This window comes from Callithrix jacchus, chromosome 12 (assembly GCF_049354715.1).
Source record: "Callithrix jacchus isolate 240 chromosome 12, calJac240_pri, whole genome shotgun sequence".
NCBI lineage: Eukaryota > Metazoa > Chordata > Mammalia > Primates > Cebidae > Callithrix > Callithrix jacchus.
In genome coordinates this window covers 5963595-5990892 of record NC_133513.1, presented here as the reverse complement: position 1 = coordinate 5990892, position 27298 = coordinate 5963595, and the positions used below count along the sequence as shown (strand labels likewise).

At 44.4% G+C, this 27298-nt stretch overlaps 1 protein-coding gene across 8 annotated transcripts in view; it reads left to right on the top strand.

Annotated features, from left to right (window-relative positions):
• Window positions 1–27298, top strand: part of CREBBP (CREB binding lysine acetyltransferase) — a 163630-nt gene that overhangs the window by 9920 nt on the left and 126412 nt on the right. For all 8 annotated transcript variants that reach the window (XM_035266789.3, XM_078344542.1, XM_035266793.3 and 5 more), the window contains exon 2: window positions 21581–22284. In XM_035266789.3, coding sequence (XP_035122680.1) covers window positions 21581–22284 — 704 coding nt within the window. The remainder of the gene's footprint in view (window positions 1–21580; window positions 22285–27298) is intronic.

The window sequence follows — 27298 nt, the reverse complement described above, 5'->3', positions numbered from 1 at the left end:
TGGTCTTGAACTCCTAGCCTCCAGCAATCCTCCTGCCTCAACCTCCTGAGCAGCTGGGATTACAAGGATGGAGCCACTATGCCTGGCTCTATTTCTGCTTACTTTGATTACCTTGGTACATTGGGCTACTAGGGTACCTGGCATTTAGCAGGTTGAAGCAGCTGTTACTATTAATTGTATGGGAGAATATTAGCCATCACCTACCTCTTGGGCCTGTGAGGACTGAGGTGATGTAGCCTGACCCAGAATCAGGAGGCTTCTCCCTGAGTACATGGGAAGCTTCTGCCTTTGCCTATTTGGCTTCCAGTACTAGCTCTAGTGCAGTTTAGGAACCAGTTTGTAAGAAAATGAGTTAATAGCTAGTATTCGGGAATCCTACAAAATGGGTAATCGTTTGACTCATTTTACTCCGTCTGTGTTTGCAGTTCAACTGTTCTTTATTGGAAAATTGAACTCTTCATTAAATGGAACTGTGTTTCTAGTTATTGCTTCAGAACAAAGCCTTGATTTAGATTAGCGGTTAGAGGAAAGGGAAAAGTGAATGCAGAGAATTATACACATAGTCTTTTTTGGAAACAGAGTTAGAGGAGAAAACGATTTGGATCACTATCCAGTTTAGTCAGGTTGATGATTGAAAGGAACACCAGTGAGACTCGGTTTCCTCTTGGGCTCAGCCACCACTGATCTTGAAAGGAACAAATTCAGCTCCGTACTGTACTGTGAGACTTTGCTCCTCCTGCAGATTCTATAATAGGAAATTCTTTTAATGGAGGTTACTGTTTTTCCATTAAATTTGGTGTGATGTTGTTTTTTTTTAATAAGTAAAAATTACCCCGTGGGGGACAAAGAATTTTTTCCTTAATTTGTGGATATCTTTACTTAATTCTGATTTACATATTCAGTAAGTCACCTGTACTGAAAAAGACAAAAAGACATAAAAAAATATTGGTAGGTTTTCTCTGTCGTTTTGGTTGCTCCTCTGCTACCGTGAGAGTCGGTTTTTGTTTGAAGAGCACACCTGCCCAGAGTTGCACTTCTGTTGAAAAATCTCTGAGGGGATCATTTGAATGAGGGTGAGAGAATCCAGTGTTTTGCTTTCACTGATGACTTTCTCAGTCACTGAAACTTTAGGGGAAAACGGATTCTTTCCCAGCAGGAAGAGGGTGGATTGAGATGATTCCTTTGTTTGGGATGCCTCAAGTCAGCGCTGTCCAGTGGTCCCTTTTGGGAGGGTTATTTTATTCTGTATCTACATGACACAGTACTGGAACCACGAGCCATGTGTGGCTTTGAGTACTTGAATTGTGATTAGTGTGACTTAGGAACTAAATTTTAAATTGTATTTGATTTAAGTAAATGAGGATAGCCACGTGTTGTTAATCACTACGGTATTGGACAGCACAGCTCTAAGTACATTTACTTCTGTTTGCCTAGAGTTTGCTCTAAGATACGTATCACCTATATATTATTTATGACAAAGTTCTTTTAAAACAATCATCTTTTTGTTTTTCTTTTTGGAGACAGTTTTACTTTGTCATCCAGGCTGGAGTGCAGTGGTGAAATCTTGGCTCCCTGCACCCTCCACCCCCCGGGTTCAAGCAATTCTCCTGCCTCAGCCTCCCTAGTGGCTAGGATTACAGGTGTGTATCACAATAACCAGTTAATTTCTTTTGGATTTTTAGTAGAGATGGGAGTTCACCATGTTGGCCAGGCTGGTCTTGAACTCCTGACCTCAGGTGATCACCCACCTTGGCCTCTCAAAGTGCTGGGATTACAGGAGTGAGCCACCGCACCCAGCAAAATGATCACCTTTTAAAGATGCAAGACCAAAAAACAAAAGAGAGATGAAAGACTCTTTCAGAAATATTCATGGCTTAGGTCACATTGTTCAGGATTGTTCACTAATTGAGAAAATATTTGTTATGCTGTGGTATAGGCCCTGGTGCTTTAGTGGGGAAGCGGTAGGCCCCGTCTCCGCCCTCATGGGTGATGGTGGAGACTGGACTGGTAACAGCAGTTAGGCGTGACCTTGGAGGGGACGTACTGTGCATTGACTGGGGCACCAGACAGGGACTGAGCCTGTTTTGAAGGGTTTTGGAAGTCCCTGGGGGCTGTGACGTTAGTACTGACACCTGAGGGTGAATAGGAGATGGCAGATAGTACTGTTCCAGGTAGAGGGAACAGCACGCAGCGCTGGCTCTTGTGACAGTTTTTGTTTTTGGCTGATGTTCACTGGGCTACCAGAATTTAGGAAGCCTCCTGGTTTTGCTTCTGAGAGGATGGAGACTCAAGGTGTTGTGGCACTGCAATGCGGGAGTTGGTCAGGCCTGGGATCCAGTCTTGACTCCTCCCACTTCATTGTTTTATTCAGCAAATATTTAAGTGCATTTTATGTGTGGGGCACCCTGCTGGGCTCTGGTGATAACAGTGGTGGCAGAAGCTGCCTCTGTTCTCAAGGAACTCTGAGTTGTGTGGTTATGGGTGAGCAGTACCCACCATTGCTTATAACATTTCACACTGAGCTCGATGTATGACTAAAAGGAAGCAGATGCCTGCAGGGAGGATACTGGAGCTCATTGAGGGTGAGTAGAGCAGTCAGCTTGGGCATCTGAAGGTGAGGTAATGTCACCAAGGGCCTTGAATGTCAGACCAGAGAGTCTGGGTTGTCTTTTTTTTTTTTTTTTTTTTTTTTAGGGCTTACAAAACAAAATTCAGTTTTAAAAAACCCACATCCAGAGTAATTGGGGGAACTCTTGTGATTTATTTTACAGAAGTCTAGATTGTTAAAATGTGAGCTCTGAATGAAGAGCCCCCCGCTCCCCAGACAGGCTTTGTGTGAGCAATATGGCTCTTTATTCACCTGAGTATAGGTGGGCTGAGGTCAAAAAGGGCATCAGCAAAGGTGGTAAGATAGAAGTTGGTTTTATGGGTTTGTCGGGGGGCAGTGGAAAGTTACAGTTTAGGGCGATTTTTTGCAAGCTGGGAGAAGGTCTTAGGGGTGTGGTTACAAAGTCCAGTGGCTTCACCAATTAGGGTGGGATTAGGGAACAATCATAGAGAATGTCTCAAAGTTAAGTAGGTGCCTCAGGGGTGGATTATTTCTTTGTTCTTCCAGTTACTTTAGATTTTTCAGGAACTCATCTGGAGTGTCCATGCAGGTCGTGGAGGTTAACATGGCATCCATGACACCTAAAAGACCTTAATAGATTAGCTTTTTCAAGGTGTATTTTTTTCATCCAATCTCTAGGGAGAGTAGACAATGCTTTCCCCTCCTGAGCTCCATATTTGGGAGGAAAAGGGCCCCATGAAAAGTAGCTTAAGAAGTGGAACTAGTTCTTAAGATGTTAGGAAATTTTTATACCAACAGAATTTTCTTTTAAAAGTTTAATTAAGTTCTTTTGAGTAGATACTATATTCATATGGTTCAGAATTCAAAAAGGCAGAGTAATTGGTGAAAACCCTTCCTCCTGTCTGTTTCTGGGGCCACTGGTCATTCCCCCCCGTAGGCAGCCAGTGTCAGCTGTTTCTTCCGTATTTTGGAGGTGGATTGTGCATAACCAGGCAAACATGGTCTCCTCTGACTCTTTTTCCCTAAGTAGCTCATTATGTTATTCCACTAGAAGTGCATTTCAGAGTGATACGTATCTCAGCTGTTGGAAATGTTAGTATTAGAGGTGCAGGCTTTGTTCTGGTTTTTAAATTTTACTTTCATTTATTTCGAGACAGGATCTCCGTTCGCCAGGCTGGTGTGCAGTTATGTGATCACAGCTCACTGCAGCCTCCGCCTTGGCTCAGGCAATCCCACCTCAGCCTCCCAAGTAGCTAGGATCACAGGTGCATGCCTCCATGCCTGGCTTACCTTTTTTTTAGTAGAGATATGGGGTCTTCCTGTGTTGCCTAGGCTGGTCTTGAGCTCCTGGGCTCAAGCATTCCTCCCACCTCAGCTTCCCAAAGTGTAGGGATTACAGATGTGAACCACTGTGCTCAGCCCAGGCTTTGTTCTAATTAAGTTTTCTTTTTAATGGTAATGTTTTGGCACTGCACTTAGATTAATAACACAAACAATTGTAATGTTTTCACGATATTATATGAATATGAATAATGGAAGTTTTCTTGGTGTTTTTTGTTTTTTGAGACAGGGTCTTGCCCTGTCTTTTAGGCTGGAGTGAGTGGTGAGATCCTAGTTCACTGTAGCCTCAAACTCCTGGGCTCAAGCCATCCTCCCACTTCAGCCTCCAGAGTAACCTGGATCATAGGCATGTACTGCCATGCCCTGCTAATTTTTTATTTTTGTAGAGACAGGGTCTTGCTATGTTGCCTAGGCATAAAGTTTTTTAAAAATTAATTTTATGTCATATCAAAGATATTAGAGGTTTTGTTACTGTCATCAGATCATCAAAATTCATGTCATGCAGCCACCCCACACAGAAGTTGTGTTTATTGTTTCTCAGTTCCTGAAATAGATTCTTAAAACCTCTGGTTTTTATTACCCACCTTATTAGTTGAAATACAAGTACCTGTAGATTAGCAACTACTTCAGCACCAGGCCGGTAAAGTTTCTTGTTTGGTAGGACTTCTACGAACATTCTCTTTGGACTCCAGACCTTTTCATTAATTTAGTTGATTAATGTAGAGATTGTAAAACACGGAGTATGACTCAGAAGTCCTTTAGAAAATAAAGGGTTAGCCGGGCGCAGTGGCTCACGCCTGTAATCCCAGCACTTTGGGAGGCCGAGGCGGGTGGATCACGAGGTCAAGAGATCGAGACCATCCTGGTCAACATGGTGAAACCCCGTCTCTACTAAAAATCCAATAAATTAGCTGGGCACTGTGGCGCGTGCCTGTAATCCCAGCTACTCAGGAGGCTGAGGCAGGAGAATTGCCTGAACCCAGGAGACAGAGGTTGCGGTGAGCCGAGATCGCGACATTACACTTCCAGCCTGGGTAACAAGAGCGAAACTGCATCTCAAAAAAAAGAAAATAAAGGGTTAAATCAGTGCGTTTCCATCAGAAGAGTAGCTGAGTTCCCTGGCATTGCAGGTCCAAGTGAGGGAGCGTGATGGGCACTTAGAAGGCAAGATAAGATTGAAAATCAATAAACAAAGTCAGGACAGAGCAGAACCATGATTAGATCTCTAGTAGGGGTGAAAGGAGAGATGCTGGTGGTGTGTATAGGGAACTTCTGGAAGGAAGTCTCTAGAACTTGGTTTTCATGTTGAGCTAGGAATGTTTGGGGCTGTTTTCATTTTATATTCTGCATATTTTTTTTTAAACAATCATAAATCATAAATGTATTTTATAATGAAAAAAGAAAAATTAGTGGAAAAAATTCAAAGCAAAACATATTTTGGGGGCATAGATGTTTTTGCATTGTTTTATTTATTTTTATATATGTGATTAGGAGAATTAATTAAATGGTGAGAAGCAAAGTTTTGATTAATTCGTGTTGCTAAGCCTTTAGACTTCTAACAAGAGTTATTTGAACAAAGTACAAATTACTCCTAAGAGGTGCCATCCAGAGACAGGAAAATGTGAGTGTTTGACTGTGGCGTTCAATCATCACTTCCTTTGTCACAAGCTCCCTTTTTTTTTTTTTTTTGAGACAGAGTTTTGCTCTTGTTGCCCAGGCTGGAGTGCAGTGGCATGATCTAGGCTCACCACAACATCTACCTCCTGGATTAAAGCGATTCTGCTGCCTCCGCCTCCCGAGTAGCTGGGATTTCAGGCATGCGCCACCACACCCAGCTAATTTTTGTATTTTTAGTAGAGACGGGGTTTCTCCATGTTGGTCAGGCTGGTCTCAAACTCCTGACCTCAGGTGATCCGACCGTCTCGGTCTCCCAAAGTGCTGCCATTACAGGCATGAGCCACTGTGCCCAGCACAAGCTCTTCACTTTTAACATCATGTTTATATTAGAGGTTTCTTCATGATTTGCTAGAACTACAAGACCTGACAGCCAACTAATGTTTGAGTATTTTGAATTAATGTCAGATTTCCCTACAAAATATTACATGTCGATTGTTACATCTCTTTAGGAAAAAATACTTACTTTTGAAAAGTTCTTCTTTAAAGTGCCCTTTCTTTTCCAACCTTTTAAGCTTATTGGAACACTAAATATATTTTAAACTAATATTGAACCCCTTGCAGATTTTATCCTCAAATTGTGAACACTCCAACTGGAAACTGGAGCACTGGGAATCATTCCAGGTGTTATCACCTGGTGCTGAAGTTAATCACCTGGGCCAATACACCCCTGGAGGGGGTATCTTAAAAAATTCAGTTTCTTGGCCAGGCACGATGGCTCACACCTGTAATCCCAGCATTTTAGGAGGCTGAGGCAGGTGGATCATGAGGTCAGGAGATCCAGACCATCCTGACCAAAATGGTGAAACGGCGTCTCTACAAAAAATTCAAAAATCAGCTGGGCATGGTGGCACACACCTGTAGTCCCAGCTTCTTGGGATGCGGAGGCAGGGAAATGGCTTGAACCAGGGAGATGGGGGGTGCAGTGAGCCAGATCATGCCACTGCACTCCACTGTGGATGACAGAGTGGGACTCCATCTCAAAAAAAAAATCAATTTCTTTTTTTTTTTTTTTTTTTTTTTTTTTGGCCAATCAGTTTGAACTTATGAGGTTGCTCAGGTTAGCCTTGAACTGATGACCTCGCCTTCGCGAGCGCCATGACCTCCGGCGGGAGCCACTTTGGACCCCAAAAATCAATTTCTTTAATTACTTAAACTAGTAGTTCATTCACATGGCTCAGAAAACTCAGAGGACAAAAGCCATACAGAGAGCCTCCCTCCACCTAGTTTCTCCCAGGTAACCACTGGGAGTAGTGCTCTCTTCCAGAGTTTGTCTGTATCCAGGCAGACACTGTTGTCTCTTCTTAGCTCTGTCTTCCCCCTTCCTGCTTTCTGCTTCTTTTTTTTTTTTTGAGATGAAGTCTTCCTCTGTCACCCAGGCTGGAGTGTAATGGCACAGTCTCAGCTCACTGCAACCTCCACCTCTTGGATTCAAGTGATTCTCCTGCCTCAGCCTCTCAAGTAGCTGGGACTACAGGTGCGTGCCACCACACACAGCTAATTTTTGTATTTTTAGTAGAGATGGGGTTTCACTACGTTGGCAGGCAGGTCTTGAACTCCTGACCTCATGATGTGCCCACCTCGGCCTCCCAAAGTGTTGGGATTATGGGCGTGAGCCACCATGCCTGGCCACTTTTTTCTTCTTAACTGAGGTAGCAGGGGTATAGACATGGCCGCATACCTTATTGTCCTCTTGTAGTTGCCTACTGTTCCTCTATGTGAACTGTGCCTTGATTGCTTTAATCCTCTCCCTGCTGATGATATTTAGGTGATTTCCAGTCTTGTCTTCTCACACAGTGCTTTATGAATAGCCCTGTATAGTTATGTGGACAAGCAAATATATTGAACAGATTCATAGAAATAGAATTAGTGGTTAAAAGGCATATGCATTTATAGTTTTGATCATACCAAATTTTCTTCAAGAGCATGTGTGTTGATAGAGTCTTAAAATGTGAAAAGCAACACATATATTCTCAGTGTAGACATTACTAGATGTGTTGCTGATATTCTTCCCCCCTCCCCAAATTGGAGTCTCGCTCTGTCACCAGGCTGGACTGCAGTGGCGCAGTCTCAGCTCACTGCAACCTCCACATCCTGGGTTGAAGCGATTCTCCTGCCTCAGCCTCGAAAGTAGCTGGGACTACAGGCATGCACCACCACTCCCAGCTAATTTTTGTGTTTTTGGTAGTGATGAGGTTTCACTGTGTTGGCCAGGATGGTCTTGATCTCTTGACCTGGTGAGCCCCCTGCCTTGGCCTCTTAAAGTGCTAGGATTACAGCCTAAGCCACAGTGCCCAGCCGTTACTCTTTTTTTTTTTTGTTTCTTCTTCTTCTTCTTCTTTTTTTTTTTTTTTTTAAAGACAGAGTCTTGCTCTGTCACACAGGCTAGAGTACGTTGGCACGATCTTGGCTGCCTCCAGCCTTCTGCCTCCAGCCTCCTGAGTAGCTGGGACTACAGGTGCATGGCACCACTTGCAGCTAATTATTTATATTTTAGTAGAGATGGGGTTTCACCATGTTGTCCAGGATGGTCTCAGTCTCTTGACCTCGTAATCCTCTCACCTTGGCCTCCCAAAGTGGTGACATTACAGGTGTGAGCCACCGCGCCATGCCCTACCACAGATATTCTTTTATTTTTAATTAATTAATTAATTTTTTAGAGATGGGTTTTCACCATGTTAGCCAGGCTGGTCTTGAACTTCTGACCTCGTGGTCCACCCGCCTTGGCCTCCCAAAGTGCTGGGATTACACGCGTGAGTCACTGCACCCGGCCACCACAGATACTCTTTATCAGCATAGTCTACAGGCATGTGTCACCACACCTGACTGACTTTTGTACTTTTTTTTTTTTTTGTAGAGACTGGCTTTTGCCATGTTGCCCAGGCTAGTCTTGAACTCTTGGACACAAGCAATCCACCTTCCTCTGCTTTCCAAAGTGCCAGCATTACAGGTGTGAGCCACCGTGCCCGGTCCTTGTATACTTTTTGGATTTAATGCATTAATTTCCTGCTTGTGGCTCTCAAATAGCACACATGCTTCCATGTGTTGTACATGGACTGGCACTTCCAAGTTTGCTTTCGTGTCTGGGATATGATCTTTCCCCCTTTTTCATCTTGGTGTTGCCGCCTACCAGCTGCATCTCACAGCATTTGGGGCAAAGGACCTGGTCTCTGGATGTTTGTTTGCTTATTCTTATGGTATGGCTGGGGAATATGAGGTGGCTGGGAATCTGGGGTCTGGGGCTGCTTCTGCAAGGGCTAGATTCTAGCTCAGCCTCCACATTCCTCCTCCTTGGACAGGAGGAATCCTGTTCTTGACTGGAGAATCCTCCCTGTAAGCAGGGTGGACGGCAGCTGACTGGCACCTCCCTGGGGTCTGGTGCCCTTCTCAGCTATGGTGGTAGTAAACAGTGAACCCCTTTTTGCTCTCCTGTCCCAGATAGTTGGGCTAACGTGCAGGGGCTGCTGGGTTATTACTGTGGTCTGGTGGCAGCTGGCTGCTGTGTCAGCTACCTTCTGTTCACCCTTGTACCCACCGTTCAGGGCTGAGGGAGGCAGCACACAAACCGTGTTGAGGAAACAAAATTGTCTTGGCTGTCTGGGAATGGCACTTCCCTGTGACTTCTAAGTGCACCAAATGAAAATAGGAGGCTGGCTTCATTTCCAAGACGATTTAGAGTCCCAGATGACAAAGAACTAGCTTTCTTCCCTTCCTTTCCCTCTCCCCTCTCCCTTCTTCCCTCTCTCTCCTCTCTGCCTCCTCTCTCCTCTCCCCCTCCCCCCTCCCCCTTCCCCTCACTTCCCTCTCCCTCCCCCTCTCTCCCCTCCCCTCACTTCCCTCTCCCTCCCCCTCTCTCCCCTCCCCTCACTCCCCTCCCCCCCTCCCCTCATTCCCCTCTCTCCTCCCTCTTCCCCCTCGCCTCTCTGCCCTCTCCCCCCTCTTCCCCTCACCTCACTCCCCTCTCCCTTCTCACCTCTTTTCCTGGAGTTTCATTCTTGTTACCCAGGCTGGAGTGCAATGGTGCCGTCTTGGCTCACCACAACGTCCACCTACTGGGTTCAAGCCATTCTCCTGCCTCAGCCTCCCGAGTAGCTGGGATTACAGGCATGCATCACCATGCCCAGCTAATTTTGTATAGAGATTGGGGTTTCTCGGTGTTGACCAGGCTGGTCTCGAACTCCTGACCTCAGGTAATCTACCTGCCTTGGCCTTATAAAGTGCTGAGATTATAGGGTGAGCCACTGTGCCCAGCCAACAACTTTCAGTAAGGACTGTCTGGGTTTTTTATTTTTATTTTTTGTCTTTTTGAGACAGAATCTTGCTCTGTTGCTCAGGCCGAAGTGCAATGGTATGATCTCGGCTCATTGCAGCCTCTGCCTCCCATGTTTGAGCAGTTCTCCAGTGTTAGCCTCCTAGGCAGATGGGATTACTTGTGCCCACCACCTTACCTGGCTGATTTTGTAATGTTAGTAGAAACGGGTTTTCACCATGTTGGTCAGGCTGGTCTTGATCTCTTGACCTTAGGTGATCTGCCAACCTGGCCTCCTAAAGTACTGGAATTATAGGTGCCCGGCCCTGTCTTGAGTGGGTTCTTTAAATGAAAGGTAAACAGCAGTCATTCAGGGAAGCAAGATGTTTTTCGATACCGGATACAGAGTATAGCCATGAAGTGCATTTGGGAATGAATGAAAAAGTAACAATTTCATCATCAGTTAAACGAACTAGGTTTTACCTTTTCCAGGTATAATTATTCTTGAAAACTGTATTAAGTGCGTTTTAATAAATCAGGTATTTCCCTTCTGATTTGTATTACAGTTTCTAAGGTCTGTAAGTTTTATCTCCATGAGTCTAACCTAATACCGTAGCTTGATTTCTTTCGCCTTACTCCAGACTTTGAGGTTTATGATGTTTCCATATTCAGTGTACTTACTAGGCAGGTTTCCATCTAAAAAAAGAGTCCCCCTGGACGGACCCTTCTGTGACATGAAGCATATTTATCCTGTAATTTAGCTTTCAAATGAGAGGCAAACTCTGAGCAGAACTTTAGAGGGAAAGGACACAGAAAAGACAATTCGAAAGAGTCAGGGATGGAAGGCTGCAAGGCAGGCAGGCAAAGCTGGCTACTCTGCCATGGGGAGCTTAAAGGGAAAAACTCCAAGATGGCAGGAGCCCCTCGGTAGGTACAAGTTTGATACATTGGGAAGGGCCTCACTACAGTAGGTATGTGGATCTGATACAGTAGGGAAAACCCCACTGGAATGTCCTTAATGAAGGGTGGACTCCTGTGGCCGGTGCAGTGGCTTACATCTGTAAACCCAACACTTTGGGAGGCCAAGGTGGGTGGGTCACTTGAGGTCAGGAGTTTGAGACCAGCCTGGCCAACATGGTGAAACCCCCTCTGTACTAAAAATACAAAAATTAGCCAGGCGTGGTGGCACATACTGTAGTTCCAGGTACTGGGGAGGCTGAGGCAGGAGACTCGCTTCAACCTGGGAGGTGGAAGGTTGCAGTGAGCCAACATTGTGCCACTCTACTCTAGTCTGGTTGACAGAGTGAGACTCCATCTCAAAAAAAAAAAAAAAGAAAGGAAAGAATGGACTCCTTGGGGAAGATCATTGTTAATGTCCACCTTTATATTGTCCATTGTACAAAATACAGCATATGACAGGAAAACGAGAAAACTCGAATCCTAGGCTCTAGTATAAATATTAAGTGCTAGTATAATGTTGAGGGCTTTAAGACAGTTTGGTTTATTAAACCCCAATTTAATAAGCCAGGATCATGTCACTGCACTCCAGTCTGGGCAACAGAGCAAGGGTGCCTACCGTAGTGAGGCCCTTCCCGCTGTACTCGACTTCTACCTACCGAGGGGCTCCTGCCGTTTGCAGTTTTTACCTTGATGCACCCCACAGCAGAGCAGCTAGGTCTGCCTGCCTGCCTTGTTACCTTCCGTCCCTGCCTCTTCGGAATTGTCTTTTCTCAGTGTCCTTTCCCTCTAAAGTTCTACTCAGTTTGCCTCTTACTTGAAGCCTTTCCCACTGTTGTTCACTACCTTATTCCACTTGGCTGGAAAATATGACATATGTGTTAATCAATTTAAGTTTGTGAGTTCGTGTCCATGCGCTGCCTTCCTCAATTAGAGTACAGTCCTCTGGGGAGGCAGACTTGTATTCTAGTCTCAAATAAACCCAGCCAGTCCGCACGGAGTGAGGGCCCCTGAGCAGTGACTGCTTTCTTCTACAGGGGAGGAGAGGGAGGGGGCTGCCAGCGGAGCTCTCTGGCCCTTGAGCAGATCAGTGATTCTGAGGAGGGGCAAGACTTGCTTAAGATAAGATCGCTGTTCAGAATGAAGTTCAACCTCATTCTGTTCTAATTAGGGGTTGGTGTATCTGCATAAAGGAAGCCTGAATTAAGGAAGATTTTAGAAGGAGGTTGATTAATTATTTCCTAATAGTCATTGTAAAACAAAAAAAAGTTAGATGTCTTTTGGGAACTTGTTTAAATGCTTAGATAAAAATTACTTATGATGGCATAAATATTAATAAAACAGCTTTTCTCTTTCCTTTTTTTTTTTTTTTGGTATGGAGAGTTGTTCCGTTATATTTATTGTATAAAAGAACTTTCAAAGCTAAGTAATCTTTAATTCTACTAGAATTGCAACATATCAGCAGGGTTGAGTTTATTAGCAAGTCACTACCATTGATAAGTGACGGCTGTTGAGTGCCTGCCTTGTACCAGCCCTGGGGTGCCAGGTTCTTCAGGCTTTGGCTAGATCAGCCCTCATAGCTGCCTTGGGAGATAGGCTTGGGCCATGACAATAATGAGTTATATTTTTTGAGTCCTTACTGCATGCCAGGCTCAGTGCTAAATGTTGTATTGTAAAACATTGTATGATTGAATTCTTTCATCAGTGATCCTGTGAAACAGGTGCTACTGTCCTTCCATTTAATTTAATTTAATCTATCTATTTTTTTGAGGTGGAGTTTCACTCTTGTTGCCCATGTTGGAGTACAGTGGCATAATCTCTGCTCACTGCAACCTCTGCCTTCTGGGTTGAAACGATTCTCCTGTCTCAGCCTCCAGAGTAACTAGGATGACTGGCACCTGCCACCATACCCTGCTGATTTTTGTATTATTGGTAGATACTGGGGTCCACCATGTTGGCCAGGCTGGTCTCAAACTCCTGACCTCAGGCGATCCACCTGCCTTAGCCTCCCAAAGTCCTGGGGTTACAGGCGTGAGCCACTGCACCCAGCTGTCCTTCCATTTTAGAGCTAAGAAGGGGTACACAGGGAGGCAGTAGCCGTGGTGACAGCTGTGATCTGAGACAGGGCTTGGCTGAGTACTCTTCTCACTACACCTGACTGCACTTACTGTGTCCATCATGTCTAGTTAGTACTGAATGAGAAAACACACCAAGAACCGAATGTGGCCTCTGGGTCATTTAACAATAATAATGACCCTTCGAATCCTTCCACCACTCTGTAGATTCCTCATCTCTAGATGTGAACTTTTCCAGGATTCTTTGCCCTTGCTGGATGAAGTTTTTTTCCTTCAAATTTTGTTTTAACTAACATAGAAATTGTATGTTTGTATTTATCATATACAACGTGATGTTTTGAAATATATATACATCATAGATTGGCAAAATTGAGACAGTTAACATATGCATTACCTCTTCCTGTGTCCAGTGTTAACTTAGAAATTAAAAATTCTTTTTGGAAGTTTTTTGAGGGTAGGTAAATAAAAGTATTTAGCTTTTGAAAAATTTAACAGAAGCATTTGAGTCGTCATGATTATAGTACAAGTCGGAGGATGTAGGAAAAATCAACTTTCTTCTGTACTCATTTGCTCCTATACCAAGTGTCAACAGTCAACATGGAACACTTCTGGGTCCACATTTGTGGAGGTTCCCCCAGCTGCACACATACACTGAGCAAGCGCTGCGTTATGCAGTGGTCACCAGCTGACATGTAGATAGTGTCAGATCCCACAGTTGAGGGGTCAGTCCCCAAGACTGCCCACCCCATCTCCTTCGCAAGCCCCGAGTTGTTTTACCTGTGTATTCCACTGGCTGTAAATGGGGTTCCTACAAGCCCCTTCTTGAGTTCGATTAATTTGCTGGTGCGGCTCACAGAGCTCAAGGAAACATGTTTACTGTTTTTTTATTGTGTAGGCTATTATGAAGGATACCACTGAATATCAGGTGATAGGTCAAGGCATGTGAGAGGGCCATGTAGCTTTTTTGCCCCCTCCAGGGGTGCCACTCTTCAGGAACCTCCATGTGTTCAGCTATCTGGAAACTCTTATGGAGTCTTCATTACACAGACGTGATTAATTAAATCATTGGCTATTGGGGATCCACTTAAGCTTTAGCATCTCTCCCTTCCCTGAAAATTAAAGGTGGACTGAAAGTCCCAGTCCTCTTGTTAGTCATGACTTGGTCTTCCTTGTGACCAGCTCCCATCTGAAGCAACCTAAGGGCTGCCAGCCTTCAGTCATTTCATGAGTATACAGAATGAGTATACTGGATGGGTGTGGTGGCTCATGCCTGTAATCCTTGCACTTTGTGAGGGTGAGGCAGGTGGATCACCTGAGGTTGGGAGTTCAAGACCAGCCTGACCAATATGGTGAAACCCTGTCTCTACTAAAAATACAAAAAGTTAGTCCAGCATGGTGGTGTATGCCTATAATTCCAGCTACTCAGGAGGCTGAGGCAGGAGAATTGCTTGAATCAGGGAGGTGCAGGCTGCAGTGAGCCGAGATTGTGCTACTGCACCTTATCCTGGGCGACAGTGAGACTCCATCTCATAACTAACTAACTAACTAACTAACTAACTAACTAACTAACTAACTAACACTGCTTTGGAGATCCAAAGATTGTGTGCCGGGAGTTGGATGCCAGGAGACAGGGTAGAAAACCAAATACCTATTCACAGTATCACAAAAGTAATGCAAGAAGACAAGCTGAAGAAACTAAGAAAAAAAAATCTAAAGGAAGGCGACCTTTTTCCCAGGAAATAGGAATGTGAGAGGGAAATTAGGAGTGGGTGGGGAAGAGAAAATATGTGTGGGAGGGAAAGCAGAGAAATATGAACACATCACAAAACAGCATCTGAACTCTTACGTGCTTATTTCTCACACTACTGTTGCTCATTCTCTATTATGCCATTTACTCTGTGTGTCAGTTCTAGGGTTGAAGTTCATTGATGCTGAGTTTGTAGCCACAGAGTGAAATATACTTGGGTGATCCTTTAAAAGGTAAAGAAGGCAGTAGGAAAAAGGCATAAAGAGGAAGATGAGTCAGTGTATTTCTGGAGAATTCATTATTGTTTGTTTTCAGCAAGTAGTAGTAAACGTTATTACTACTTTATATCTTTGACTAGACAAACAGCTTGTTCCTATTGTGTATCCTCTAATTTGTGCACTCATTCAGCACATGGGTTTATTGAGTGCCTGGTACATACAAAGCATTTTATGCTAGGCACTGAGTAGATAGTACTGAGCAAGACAGGATCCCTGTTTTCAGGGAGCTTACAGCCTCACACATTATAACGTGAAGTTGTTCTCATAATTGTAACTCATGTCTGTAGGACATAAAAGAGTTCATATTTCCAGGAGAGGGTGTGATAAACCAGTCCTATCAGTGCAGATAATTTGGGGCTTGAAGTGGAAATCAGAGAAAAAAATAGGGTATCATGAAAGGGGAGACTGTAGAAAACCTGAAGAAAGGTGTGTTCTGTAGACACTTTGGCTGATGTTTTTGAAATTGTTTTCAAATGAGACTGTTTCCAAATGTTATTGGGTGCAGAGATTGATTTAGCCACCCACCTGCTGTTTGATTCTAGTAGTTCGTTCCTTGCATTTCTGATCATGATTGTTAAGGATGGACCCTGGAACACTGTGGGTACCATTTGTCTTTCAGTGTCTAGGAGGGATCCCCACCTTACGGTCTGTGTGCAGACCACTGGCTTGGGTTTCCTAGTATAGAAGTGAATGTCTTCTGTACCTTGCTTGGTAAACAGCTTGCTTTTCCTGAGGCTGGTTGAGTTTGGCTGTGACTTTCTCCTTCCCAAGTCCCTGCTATTTTCCTCATCCTCACTGGGTCTCCCCAGCCTTGTAAGAGTGTGATAGAAATGGAGAAGTGTGTAGCCTCTATTTTCTCTCATTTCAGCTTAATGAAAGGGGTCGCCTCCTAGTTGGCAGCCAGGAAGCTCCAAAAGAGAAAATTATTGTCCGTAGCTATGGAAGTGTGACAGGCAGTGTTTGCTGTTTGACATCAGCTGAGGAAGTCTCCCTTAAGGTGCAGATGCCCTGGGTGCAGGGTGCCCACAGCTTTCCTGCAGCCTTTGCTTTGCGTTGTCCCGAGCCCCCGGTGATGAAGAGAACTTACCTGGGACTGGAAGTGGTCACTGTCAGTCCTGAACCTTAGGAACTTCCTATGATTCAGATTATTCTTGCTCAACCATGTGTTGGGACACTTCGGTGTGTAGAAAGCAAAGCTGTGCCGTGTTGCAATATCCTGGCCTGCCTCCTTCACTCCCCTTTGTCAGTTTTTTTTGAACTAGAGAATATGGAAATGTGGTGACAGTGGTAAACAGAAGGGTGATGGTACGGTTATGTGTGCACCCCGTCTTGCCCCCTCCCCCTTTTTTTTTGAGACGGAGTCTCGTTCTGTCACCCAGGCTGGAGTGCAGTGGCGTGATCTCAGCTCACTATAACCTCTGCCTCCCATGTTAAAGCGATTCTCCTGTGTCAGCCTCCCTAGTAGCTGAGACTACAGGCGCCCACCACGACACCTGGCTTATTTTTGTATTTTTAGTAGAGATGGGGTTTCACCAAATTGGCCAGGCTGGTCTCGAACTCCTGACCTTGTGATCCGCCCTCCTCAGCCTTCCAAAGTGCTGGGATTATAGGTGTGAGCCACTGTGCCCTGCCCCATCTTGTCTTTTTAAAAAGCCACACCTATATATTTGGCTTTATACATACTCATATGTGTTTGGACTGGTGAATTACAGAATTAGTCAACCCTTCCTTCACCCAAACGGCTGGTATACGTATTTGGACTGAAATAGGATGAAATCGTAGTCAGGGTGGTCCAAGTGTAGCAGACCAGTGAAAAACAAAAACAGTAGCCCGGACAGAAGGCCTGCTTACAACTTTGAAACTTGTCTGTAAATTTGATAAGAACTGGAATAAACTACAAATGAAAACTGATAGCTTTGAGAGAGGCAGGATGATGGGTGAATTTATTTAGGTAAGACCTTTTTGGAGCAAAATTACTCTGCAAGATATAATAAGATAACCGCTGTCTATGGCCCGAGGTGCCACAGTTCAACTTCTGCCATGTAACTCTGGGGTGCTGGTACCCTTGTTTTATAGGTGAGGGTATAAAGATGCAGTGATGAAGCAGTTTACCCAGGGATGCAGGATTTGAACTTCTATGCCCAGCTTCCAGGTGTCCTGTTCGCACTGGCCCACAGTGAGACCAGGCCCTGCTGGGTTTAAGTGACTATGCTCTGAGTGTGTCTGCTGTTCTGTGGCCTGGTCTGCCTCTCCTGGGAAGAGTGCTTACAGATGTTTGAAATAGCCAGTTAGGTCACCTTTTGCAGATTTTTCCGAACATAAATATAAAATATTTGGCACTTGTTTGCTTCTGATTTACGGTGCTTGCTTGACATGGTCTCTACATTCTCACCCTGATCTCTAATGTAATGACTCCACTTCCTGGTTTAGATGAATTTTTTTCATGAAACACTGCATTTTTAAAAGTAGTTATTTTGGGCTGCCAGTGGTTCATGCCCGTAATCTCAATGCTTTGGGAGACTGAGGTGGGAATATCTCTTGAGGCTAGGAATTTGAGATTAGCCTGGGCAACATAGCAACACCCCATTTCTAAAAAAAATTTTTTTGTTAAATTAGCTGGCAAGCCTGCAAACCCTGGTGAAACCCTGTCTCTACAAAACAGTACAAAAATTAGCTGGATATGTTGATGCGCACCTGTAGTCCCAGCTACTGGAAGCTGAGGTTGGAGGATTGCTTGAGCCCGGGAGACGGAGGCTACAGTGAGCCTGCAATTTCACTGCACTCCAGCCTGGGCAGCAGAGTGAGACCCTGTCAAAATAATTAATTAATTAGTTTAAAATAAAACAAAAGATGAGCTGTGTGTGGTGGGGCACACCTGTGGTCACAGCTATAGGGGGTTGAAGCGGAAGAATTGGTTGAGTCCAGAAGTTCAAGGTTACAGTGAGCTGTGATTGTGCCATTGCACTCCAGCCTCGGTGATGGAGCAAGACCCTCTCTCTAGAAAATAAAACAAAATAAAAAAGAAAAAGTTGTTATTGGGGGGTATATATTTTATATTTTCTTTTTATTTGTAGTTGACATGTAATAATTGTATATATTAATGGCATACAGAATATTTTGTAACATGCATTCATTGTGTAATGAGCAAATCAGGGCAATTAGGATATCTACCACCTCAAACATGTATCATTTGGGTTGGACAAAAATATTCATGAAGGAGTACTGAGTACAAGTGTGTGTGCAGGTGGACAAAGCCTGAAGGGCAGGTTATGACAGAGGATTTTTTAATAAAGTCTTACATTGTGCAGTCTTTGTACCTGGACACCTTAGTGAATCTCCAAATTTAGGATACCACAATAGCATAAAAGCTACGGATTGGGACCTTCAGAAGCATGCTGAGACCTAGTTTACCAGTTTCAGGCCCTGTGTCCTCATGGAACTGTCTGCTATAGCCAGGATCAGATTCCTGTTCTTCAGAATGACATGTTCTGTAACCATGAGGAGGTACTCCAAATTGAAGGACTTCTGTAAAACAACTGACCTCTATTCTTCAAAAACCCCAGTTATGGCTGGGCGCAGTGGCTCATGCCTCAAATCCCAGCACTTTGGGATGCCTAGGTGGACTTACCACCTGAGGTCAGGAGTTCGAGACCAGTCTGCCCAACATGGAGAAACCCCATCTCTACTAAAAATACAAAAATTAGCCAGATGTGGTAGCATATGCTTGTAATCCCAGCTATTTGGGAGGTGGAGGCAGGAGAATCGCTTGAACCCGGGGGGCAAAGGTTGTGGTGAGCTGAGATCCCACTACTGTACTCCATCTAGCCTGGGTGACAGAGCAAGGCTCTGTTTGAAAAAAATGAAATAAAAGTCAGTTATAAAAGACAAAGGGCAGGGAACTTTTAAACATTTTTTGATTAAACAAGGCAACAGAGACATGACAATTAAATGCACCGTGATACTTAGATCTCGGATCTTGTAGTCTCATGGTTACAGGACATATAATTTTGAAGAGACAGATGTGATAAAGGGCATTATTGGGACAACCAAAAAATTTGAGTAAGGACAGTGTATTAAGTATTGTGTCAATGTTACATTTCCTGAGTTGCACACGCATACCGTGATTATGTAAGAGGCTGTTCGTGGGAGATGCCTACTGAAGTATTTAGGAGGACAGTGTCATACTGTCTGCAGCTTACTCTCAGTCTCAGTTTTTCTGTAAAAACTGTTGCATGTGCACACTCCTCGAATCACTTATAGACAGGTGGGAAGCTAAAACTGTGTGCTAGACATGGTTTTCCAGGGTGACAAGAGGGACTTCCTGGTCAATTCTGCAGGGGCAGCCCAAAGAAAGTCTTCATAGTTGCTGTGTTTAACCTGAGGGGGGATTGAGGCCAGTTTTAGAATAAGATTCAAGAAGAAAGTTTACCAGTGCATGTGACAGCTGTCAGTGTTGTGGTTGGAAAGTAGGGGTCATCCGGTGTTGTCCTGTAAAGGAAGGCTGAGAAGAAAGATAGCCTTGCATGCCATGCAAAGGTGTGTGAACTTCTTCCATAGACATGATAGGTCTGTTAGGATGCTGTCAGCTGCAGTTGCATTGAACTCCAGCTGAAATGGCTTAAATGATAACAAGTGTATTTTCTCACATAACATGAAGTTAGAAGGTGGGGAGGTACCAGGGTTGCATCACTCGGCAGTTCAGAGATGATCTCCGTACCCCAGGTGTTTGTGTTTTTGGCTGCAGCCATTCTTAGTGTGCGAGTGGTGTCTGCTCTCCTGGCTACAGGGTGTTTGTCACCCGCCCACGATGAGATCTAGTGAAGAAGAGGAAGAGATTTCTTTCTGAGCATCCCTACTATGAGGCTGGAACACCTTTACATGGTGGTCCTGGTTCAGCGTACCTTCAGATTCCCTTGGTTGAGATTGTGTTACCTGCAAAGGGGAACATGATCATGGTGGTTGGTTTATCTGGTTACTCTCCCTCCTGTGGCCAGAGAAGGTGTTGCCCTTCCTCAGAGGAACCTCCTAGGCAGCCACCTCAGATCATGTGGGTGTTGCCAGCAGCATGGGGTCAGGCATATTGGTTAAGCAGATATTACGGTCTGCCACCATGCAGAAAAAAGGCTTTAATTTTTTCTTGTCTTTTCTTTTTGAGCCTAGTTTTGCTCTCACTGCCCAGGCTGGAGTGCAATGGCACAATCTCGGCTCACTGCCACCTCTACCTCCTAGGTTAAAGTGATTCTCTTGCCTCAGCCTCCCGAGTAGCTGAGATTACAGGCATGCACCACCACGCCCAGCTAATTTTGTATTTTTAGGAGAGACAGGGTTTTTCCAGGTTGGTCAGGCTGGTCTCAAATTCCCAACCTCAGGTGATCTTTGCACCTTGGCCTCCCAAAGTGCTAGGATTCTAAGTGTGAGCCACTGCACCTAGCAGATTTTAGTTTTCTTTTCTTTCTTTCTTTCCTTCTTTTTTTTTAGAGGCAGAGATTTGCTCTTTCGTCCAGGCTGGAGTGAAGTGGTGCAGTCTCTGCTCACTGCAACCTCTGCCCCACCCCGCCAGGTTCAAGCAATTCTCCTGCCTCAGCCTCCTGAGTAGCTGGGATTACAGGCGCATGCCACCACACACAGCTAATTTTTGTATTTCTAGTAGAGACAGGGTTTTGCCATGTTAGCCACACTGGTCTCAAGATCCTGACCTCATGTGGTCTGCCCACTTGGCCTCCCAAAGTGCTGGGATTACTTTTTTTTTGGATGCTATGGATAATACTAAAATGAATATATTTCTACATACCTTTTCCTTTGCACGTACGTGAATAGCCTGACCGTCGTGGTTTAGAGTGTGTGGGAGATGAGAGGGTAGAGATGACATGTGTAGACCACGGTTCAGAGAAAAGTTACTTTGAAAGGGGCCAGAAAAAGGTTGTTCTAGTTCCCACTTGTTTCCTGATGGGGAAAGATGGTCTGTTTTGCTGAGTGTTCTGTCTCCCTTTGAGGTAGTGATCTGCCTGACTCCTTTGTCCGTTTATCCTCGGGACTCGGTGTACTTCTCATCTTCCTGTATGATTGGCATTTACCCCTTTCATAGAATTCAAATATGTTTTTAGGCTTTTACTGTCTTTTATTTTCAGCCCTTTGTAGTTTCTGTGTATGTCTTTATTAGCATTTCCCGCAGCTTCAGCACTTTCAGGAATCACTGATTTCATGTTGTGTTAAAGCCAGTTTTGTTGTTGTTGTTTTGGTATTTTAACTTTGAAGTAATGTAATTAAGATTGGGCATTACTCTCTCCAAATCGGTTACCTAAGTCAGTGCTCAGTTACTTCTTTGCACGCATAGATGCTTAAGAGTGTTTTAAAATTATAATTCATTGAATTTTGGGGCTGCTGCTTGTTTTATTTTACTTTATATATCTGCGTTTGCCCTCACACAACAGTATTTAATTATTGTTTTAGGATATGATACATCTAGTAGGGCTGTCCTTCTCATCTCTGTTTAACTTTCCTGTTTTCAGAATTTGAAGGATATTTTTTCTTTTCCCAAACAAACTTGCAAATCATTTTGACCTGACTCTTAAGACATGCTAGTGCTCCATGCTGAATGCCCAATCATTAGGTTAAGATAGTAGAAACAGGGCAGTTGGAGAGCTGTTAAGGTTGCTTAGTTTCTCATTTCCATTTCTGTTTAATTTCTAGATTTTGGATCATTGTTTGACTTGGAAAATGATCTTCCTGATGAGCTGATACCCAATGGAGGAGAATTAGGCCTTTTAACCAGTGGGAACCTTGTTCCAGATGCTGCTTCCAAACATAAACAACTGTCGGAGCTTCTACGAGGAGGCAGCAGCTCTAGTATCAACCCAGGAATAGGAAATGTGAGCGCCAGCAGCCCCGTGCAGCAGGGCCTGGGTGGCCAGGCTCAAGGGCAGCCGAACAGTGCGAACATGTCCAGCCTCGGTGCCATGGGCAAGAGTCCTCTGAGCCAGGGAGATTCTTCAGCCCCCAGCCTGCCAAAACAGGCAGCCAGCACCTCTGGGCCCACCCCCCCTGCCTCCCAGGCACTGAATCCTCAAGCACAAAAGCTGGCGACTAGCAGCCCTACCACGTCACAGACTGGACCTGGTATCTGCATGAATGCTAACTTTAACCAGACCCACCCAGGCCTCCTCAATAGTAACTCTGGCCATAGTTTAATGAATCAGGCTTCTCAAGGACAGGCGCAAGTCATGAATGGATCTCTTGGGGCTGCTGGTAGAGGAAGGGGAGCTGGAATGCCATACCCTACTCCAGCCATGCAGGGGGCCACGAGCAGCGTGCTGGCTGAGACCCTAACGCAGGTTTCCCCGCAAATGGCCGGCCACGCAGGACTGAACACCGCACAGGCAGGAGGCATGGCCAAGGTAAGTGAGCTGAAATGCTTTCAATACTTCCTACCTAACCGCAGGCTTTCCCTGCGAGTAAAGCGTAAAATGGGACCATGTGGCCCACTCCTCTTCCTTCTCTTGAGCTCTCCACGTGCCACTAATGCTTGGAAGAGACAGGTTTCTTTCTAGGATAGAGATCTCTGCCCCATTTCTGTCTTTAAAATGTGAATTCTTAAAGAAGTAGGATAGCTTGCAGGTCAGGCAATTGGAAAAATACAGGGCCTGCCTTTGGAGGGATTGCCAGTTTTCAGCCTCTGAGGAAAGTGTATGGAGGTATGAATGAACACAGGGCTGAAAGAGACCGCTTTTATTGGAATCGGCTTTGGAGTGCATCAGTGAACCTGATAAAGATTGCTTCCTGCCTCTGTACTGCCCATGATGAGGTGCTTGCTGGTCTGCGTGCTCCTCTGCAGCCACCCAGTGAAGTGTCTGTTGTCGGTCTCCATTTCACTGATGGAGAAAGCTGTGTTCCAAGGTGGTCAACTCACTCTCTTGACATGTTAACAAGGAAGAGGTGGCAGAACCTGGGAGAAGCACAGGCCTTCGGGTCCCAGAGGAAACACCAGTGTAGTGGTTCTTGAAGTGGGCTCCTCCCAGACCAGCAGCAGCAGCAGTATCCCTTAGGAGCTTGTTAGATATGCAGACTTCTTTATTGACTCAGAAACTGGGAGTTGGGCTCAGCGCTCTGGGCTTTAAGAAGCATTCAAATGGATGCTGGACACGGTGACTCCTGCCTGTGATCCCAGCACTTTGGGAGGCCGAGGCGGGTGGATAGCTTGAGTCCAGGAGTTCAAGAGCAGCCTGGGCAACATGGTGAAACCCTGTCTCTTTAAAAAGAAAAGAAGAAATGTGGTTTCAAGCTTGGCCCCCGCCCATTGCACACACATACAAGGTCAATACACACACACAAGGTCAAGAGCTCTGCTAGAGAAAGGCCTGGACTGGGGTTTGCAGCCACCAGCCTTGCAACTGCCTTCTAGAGTAGAAACTAACTTGGTGAAGGGGGAAGGCAAATGCTTAGATAGATGTGACGGCTGGAGAAGCCCAGGGCTGACAGGGAGGAGCATGGCGAAGCATAGACAAGGAAGCGGGGCCTATTCCCACTGAAGTGACAAACATTGTGGACGCTCTGCGGCCACAGGCTTCTCAACAGCAGCTAGCAGGCACGTTTTCAGGCAGTGGAATTCCACACATCCCAGAACAGAAAATCAGTTTGGGCTGTTCTTTGGATTTGATTAGTGCCGAGTAGGGGTGAGGGAGACAAGAGTAAAGCAGTTTCCCCACAAGGTTGTTGAGACTGTTGGGTGCTGGATCTGAAACCCTGTGACTGTAAACAACGAGAGGATTTTTTTTTTAACTTTAGAAAAGAGGATGAAGTAATTCTCAATGTTTAAATTGTATTTGTATCTTTTGAAATGTTGGTAGAGGAGAACCTGAACTTGAATTTTACTTGTACCTGGCATTTGAAGAAGAGTCTGTATGAGTGTGTCATTTCGAGTTGATAGAGAAGGAACTTCTCATGGGTTTACGGTTGCTGGATAGATTGATAGTTGTTCCTTTCCTAGTTCATTCATCACTCTACTCCTTACTGCCCATTTATAAAATTCCTTCTATTTTGGAGAGTTTAAAGCATATGAAGTCGACATAATAGTATAAAGCAATGATCTCCCAAACTTTTTTTTAATCTCAAGATTTGTGAATAATCTTAGCAATTACGGAGGACGCCAAAGAGATTTCCTTAACATATGCAGTATACCTCTCAGTATTTACCATATTCAGTAGTAAAACAGAGTCTGTCCAGCACAGTGGCATCACACATCACAAAGCAGCTAGAAAACTAGATCCACTGTGTTACTGTGAGAGAATGAGTGAAAAGGCAAATAATGTCTTAGTATTTTATGGTCTTCTCAACGGTCTGGGATCTTGCACTGTACTTCAAGAGCTTTTGATAACATGTATGTAGCAGTTAGACAAGGTCATTATCACATGTTAATAAATTTAGACCTGGCGTGGTGGCTCATGCCTGTAATCCTGGCACTTTGGGAGGCTGAAGTGGGTGGATCACGTGAGGTTGGGAGTTTGAGACCAGCCTGACCAACATGGAGAAACTCCGTCTCTACTAAAAATACAAAATTAACCAGGTGTGGTGGTACCTGCCTGTAATTCCAGCTACTTGGGAAGCTGAGGCAAGAGAATTGCTTGAACCCAGGAGGCAGAGGTTGTGGTGAGCCAAGATCACGCCATTGTACTCCAGCCTGGGCAAGAAGAGTGATACTCTGTCTCAAAAATAAATAAATACATATATACATACACAAGTTTAACAGTAACTTCATGTCATCCAGTGTCTATAGGAGAGTCACTTTTCCAGTGGCCTCATATGTTATAATTTGTTGGGGTTTTTTTTGGTTTGGTTGGTTTTTTTTTAAAATGGAGTCTCTTTTAGCAGGCTGGAGTACAGTGGCACAATCTTGACTCACTGCAACTTCCGCTTCCTGGGTTCAATTGATTCTCCTGCCTCAGCCTCCCAAGTAGCTGGGACTACAGGTGCATGACACCACGCCCAGCTGATTTTTGTATTTTCAGTAAAGACAGAGTTTCACCATGTTGACCATGATGGTCTCTATCTCTTGACCTCGTGATCTGCCTGCCTCAGCCTCCCAAAGTGCTGGGATTACAGGTGTGATCCACCATACCTGGCCTGTAATTTTTTTTTTAATAGATTTTTACTCAAAATCTATGTTTCATTCAGTTGATATGCCTCCTAAGAATCTGTTAAAGAATCTGATAGTCTGTAGGAACCTTACAATTTATTAAAGAGTCTTGTTTTGTTTGTTGTCTGCTATTCATCCTGGGGAGTGTCTTTCAGAGGTTGGGCTTTGCAATTACACCTGTAACAGTTTATGCTTCTCTGTCCGCTCAGGCTTTTCATTCCATCCTGGGGTTCCTTTATACCAAGTGGTCTTTCTTTCAAACAGCAACTTCTGGATGTCACTGTTTGGAAAGTGAGCCTTGTTGGCGTGTTGGGGATAGTTGTCTTTTCCTATAAGTATCTCAAAGCAACCCACTGAAGGTGGGTAGAGTGCATTTTTGAAAGATGTGTCATGGCCTTGGGGTGGAATGAAAGACCAAGTAGTGGTTGGCAAAAAGAGCAAGAGATAAGCCCACTTTAAAACCATTCCCTCTCTAGAACCTGACAGTAGCAGAGCCAACTAGATTTTAAAATGCACAGAGAAAAGCACTTTTTTAAAAAGATAATTTGTTTTTTTTTTTTTTTTGAGACGGAGTTTCACTCTTGTTACCCAGGCTGGAGTGCAATGGCGCGATCTCGGCTCACCGCAACCTCTGCCTCCTGGGTTTAGGCAATTCTCCTGTCTCAGTCTCCCGAGTAGCTGGGATTACAGGCACGCGCCACCACGCCCAGCTAATTTTTTTGTATTTTTAGTAGAGACGGGGTTTCACCTCGTTGACCGGGATGGTCTTGATCTCTTGACCTTGTGATCCACCCGCCTCGGCCTCTTAAAGTGCTGGGATTACAGGTTTGAGCCACCGCGCCTGGCCGATAATTTAAGAATTATTACACTGGAGGTACATCCTATGAAATAATTCAAACTGTAGGAAAAAAGCAGCACCCTCCTTACAGATGCAGATTTAAAATACATAATGAAACCAGACTACATAAGCACCATGCTGTTTTACTTGATCGTGTACCTTAGATGGCTTTCTGTGACACTGCACAGATTATTTATTTTTACTGATTGCACAGTACTCCATCATATGCTGTATCATAATTTATGGACGTGATCCTCTGAGGATGAATATTTGGATTGTTCTGACTTTTCATGAGGTATTTTACTGATTGTTCATAATCTTTGTCCATTTTTCTCTTGAATTGTTTCCCATTTTTTCTTGTTAATTTATATTCTTAAGTCTCTTAATACATCTTTTTCCCGTTGTTATTCTCCATAGCCTGTTTTTTCAGGAATATGGTCACATAGGTTTACAATATGTTTTTACCAAATGTACGTTTTCTCTTTTGTTTTGTTTTGTTTTGAGCTGGAGTTTCGCTCTTTTTGCCCAGGTTGGAGTGCAATGGCGTGATCTCGGCTCACCGCAACCTCCGCCTCCTGGGTTCAGGCAATTCTCCTGCCTCAGCCTCTTGAGTAACTGGGATTACAGGCATGTGCCACCATGCCCAGCTATTTTTTTTTTTTTTGTATTTTTCGTAGAGATGGGGTTTCTCTGTCTTGGTTGGGCTGGTCTCTAACTCCCGACCTCAGGTGATCTGCCCGCCTCTGCCTCCTAAAGTGCTGGGATTCCCGGCGTGAGCCATCATGCCTGGCATATGTTTTCAGTTTTCATAGAAACACATTTATCTCTTTCTTTCCTCCATGGCTTTTAGGGCTATATTACATTTTAGAAGTGCTTTTTCTGTTAAAAAGTTATAAAATATTTTCCTGTGTTTTTCTCCTTATTTCTTAATTCTTTTTTATGATATAGGGTCTCACTTTGTTGCCCAGGGTTGAGTGCAGTGGCATGATCTTGACTTACTGCAACCTCCACCTCCTGGGCTTAGGTGATCTGCCTGCCTCAGTCTCCCCAGTAGCTGGGACTACAGGCACTCACCACCACAGCTGACTAATTTTTGTATTTTTTTGTGGAGGAGGGGTTTTGCCATGTTGCCCAGGCTGTTCTTGAACTCCTAAGCTCGAGCAATCCGACCACCTTGGCCTCCCCAAGTGCTAGGATTACAGGCATGGGGCACTGTGCCTGGCCTCCACAAATCTTTAACTCAGTTTATTTTGGCATAAAGAGTGAGATACAGAGATCCAGCAGTATATGTATTTTTCATGTTATAATCATCTTAGTACCATTTATTTAGATAATTGGTAATCCATCTTTTCTTCCACTGATACGTTATGCTATTTTTGGTATATACTTGATTCACTTTTCAAATATATAGGATTTGGGTCTAATTCTGAACTCCTTTTAG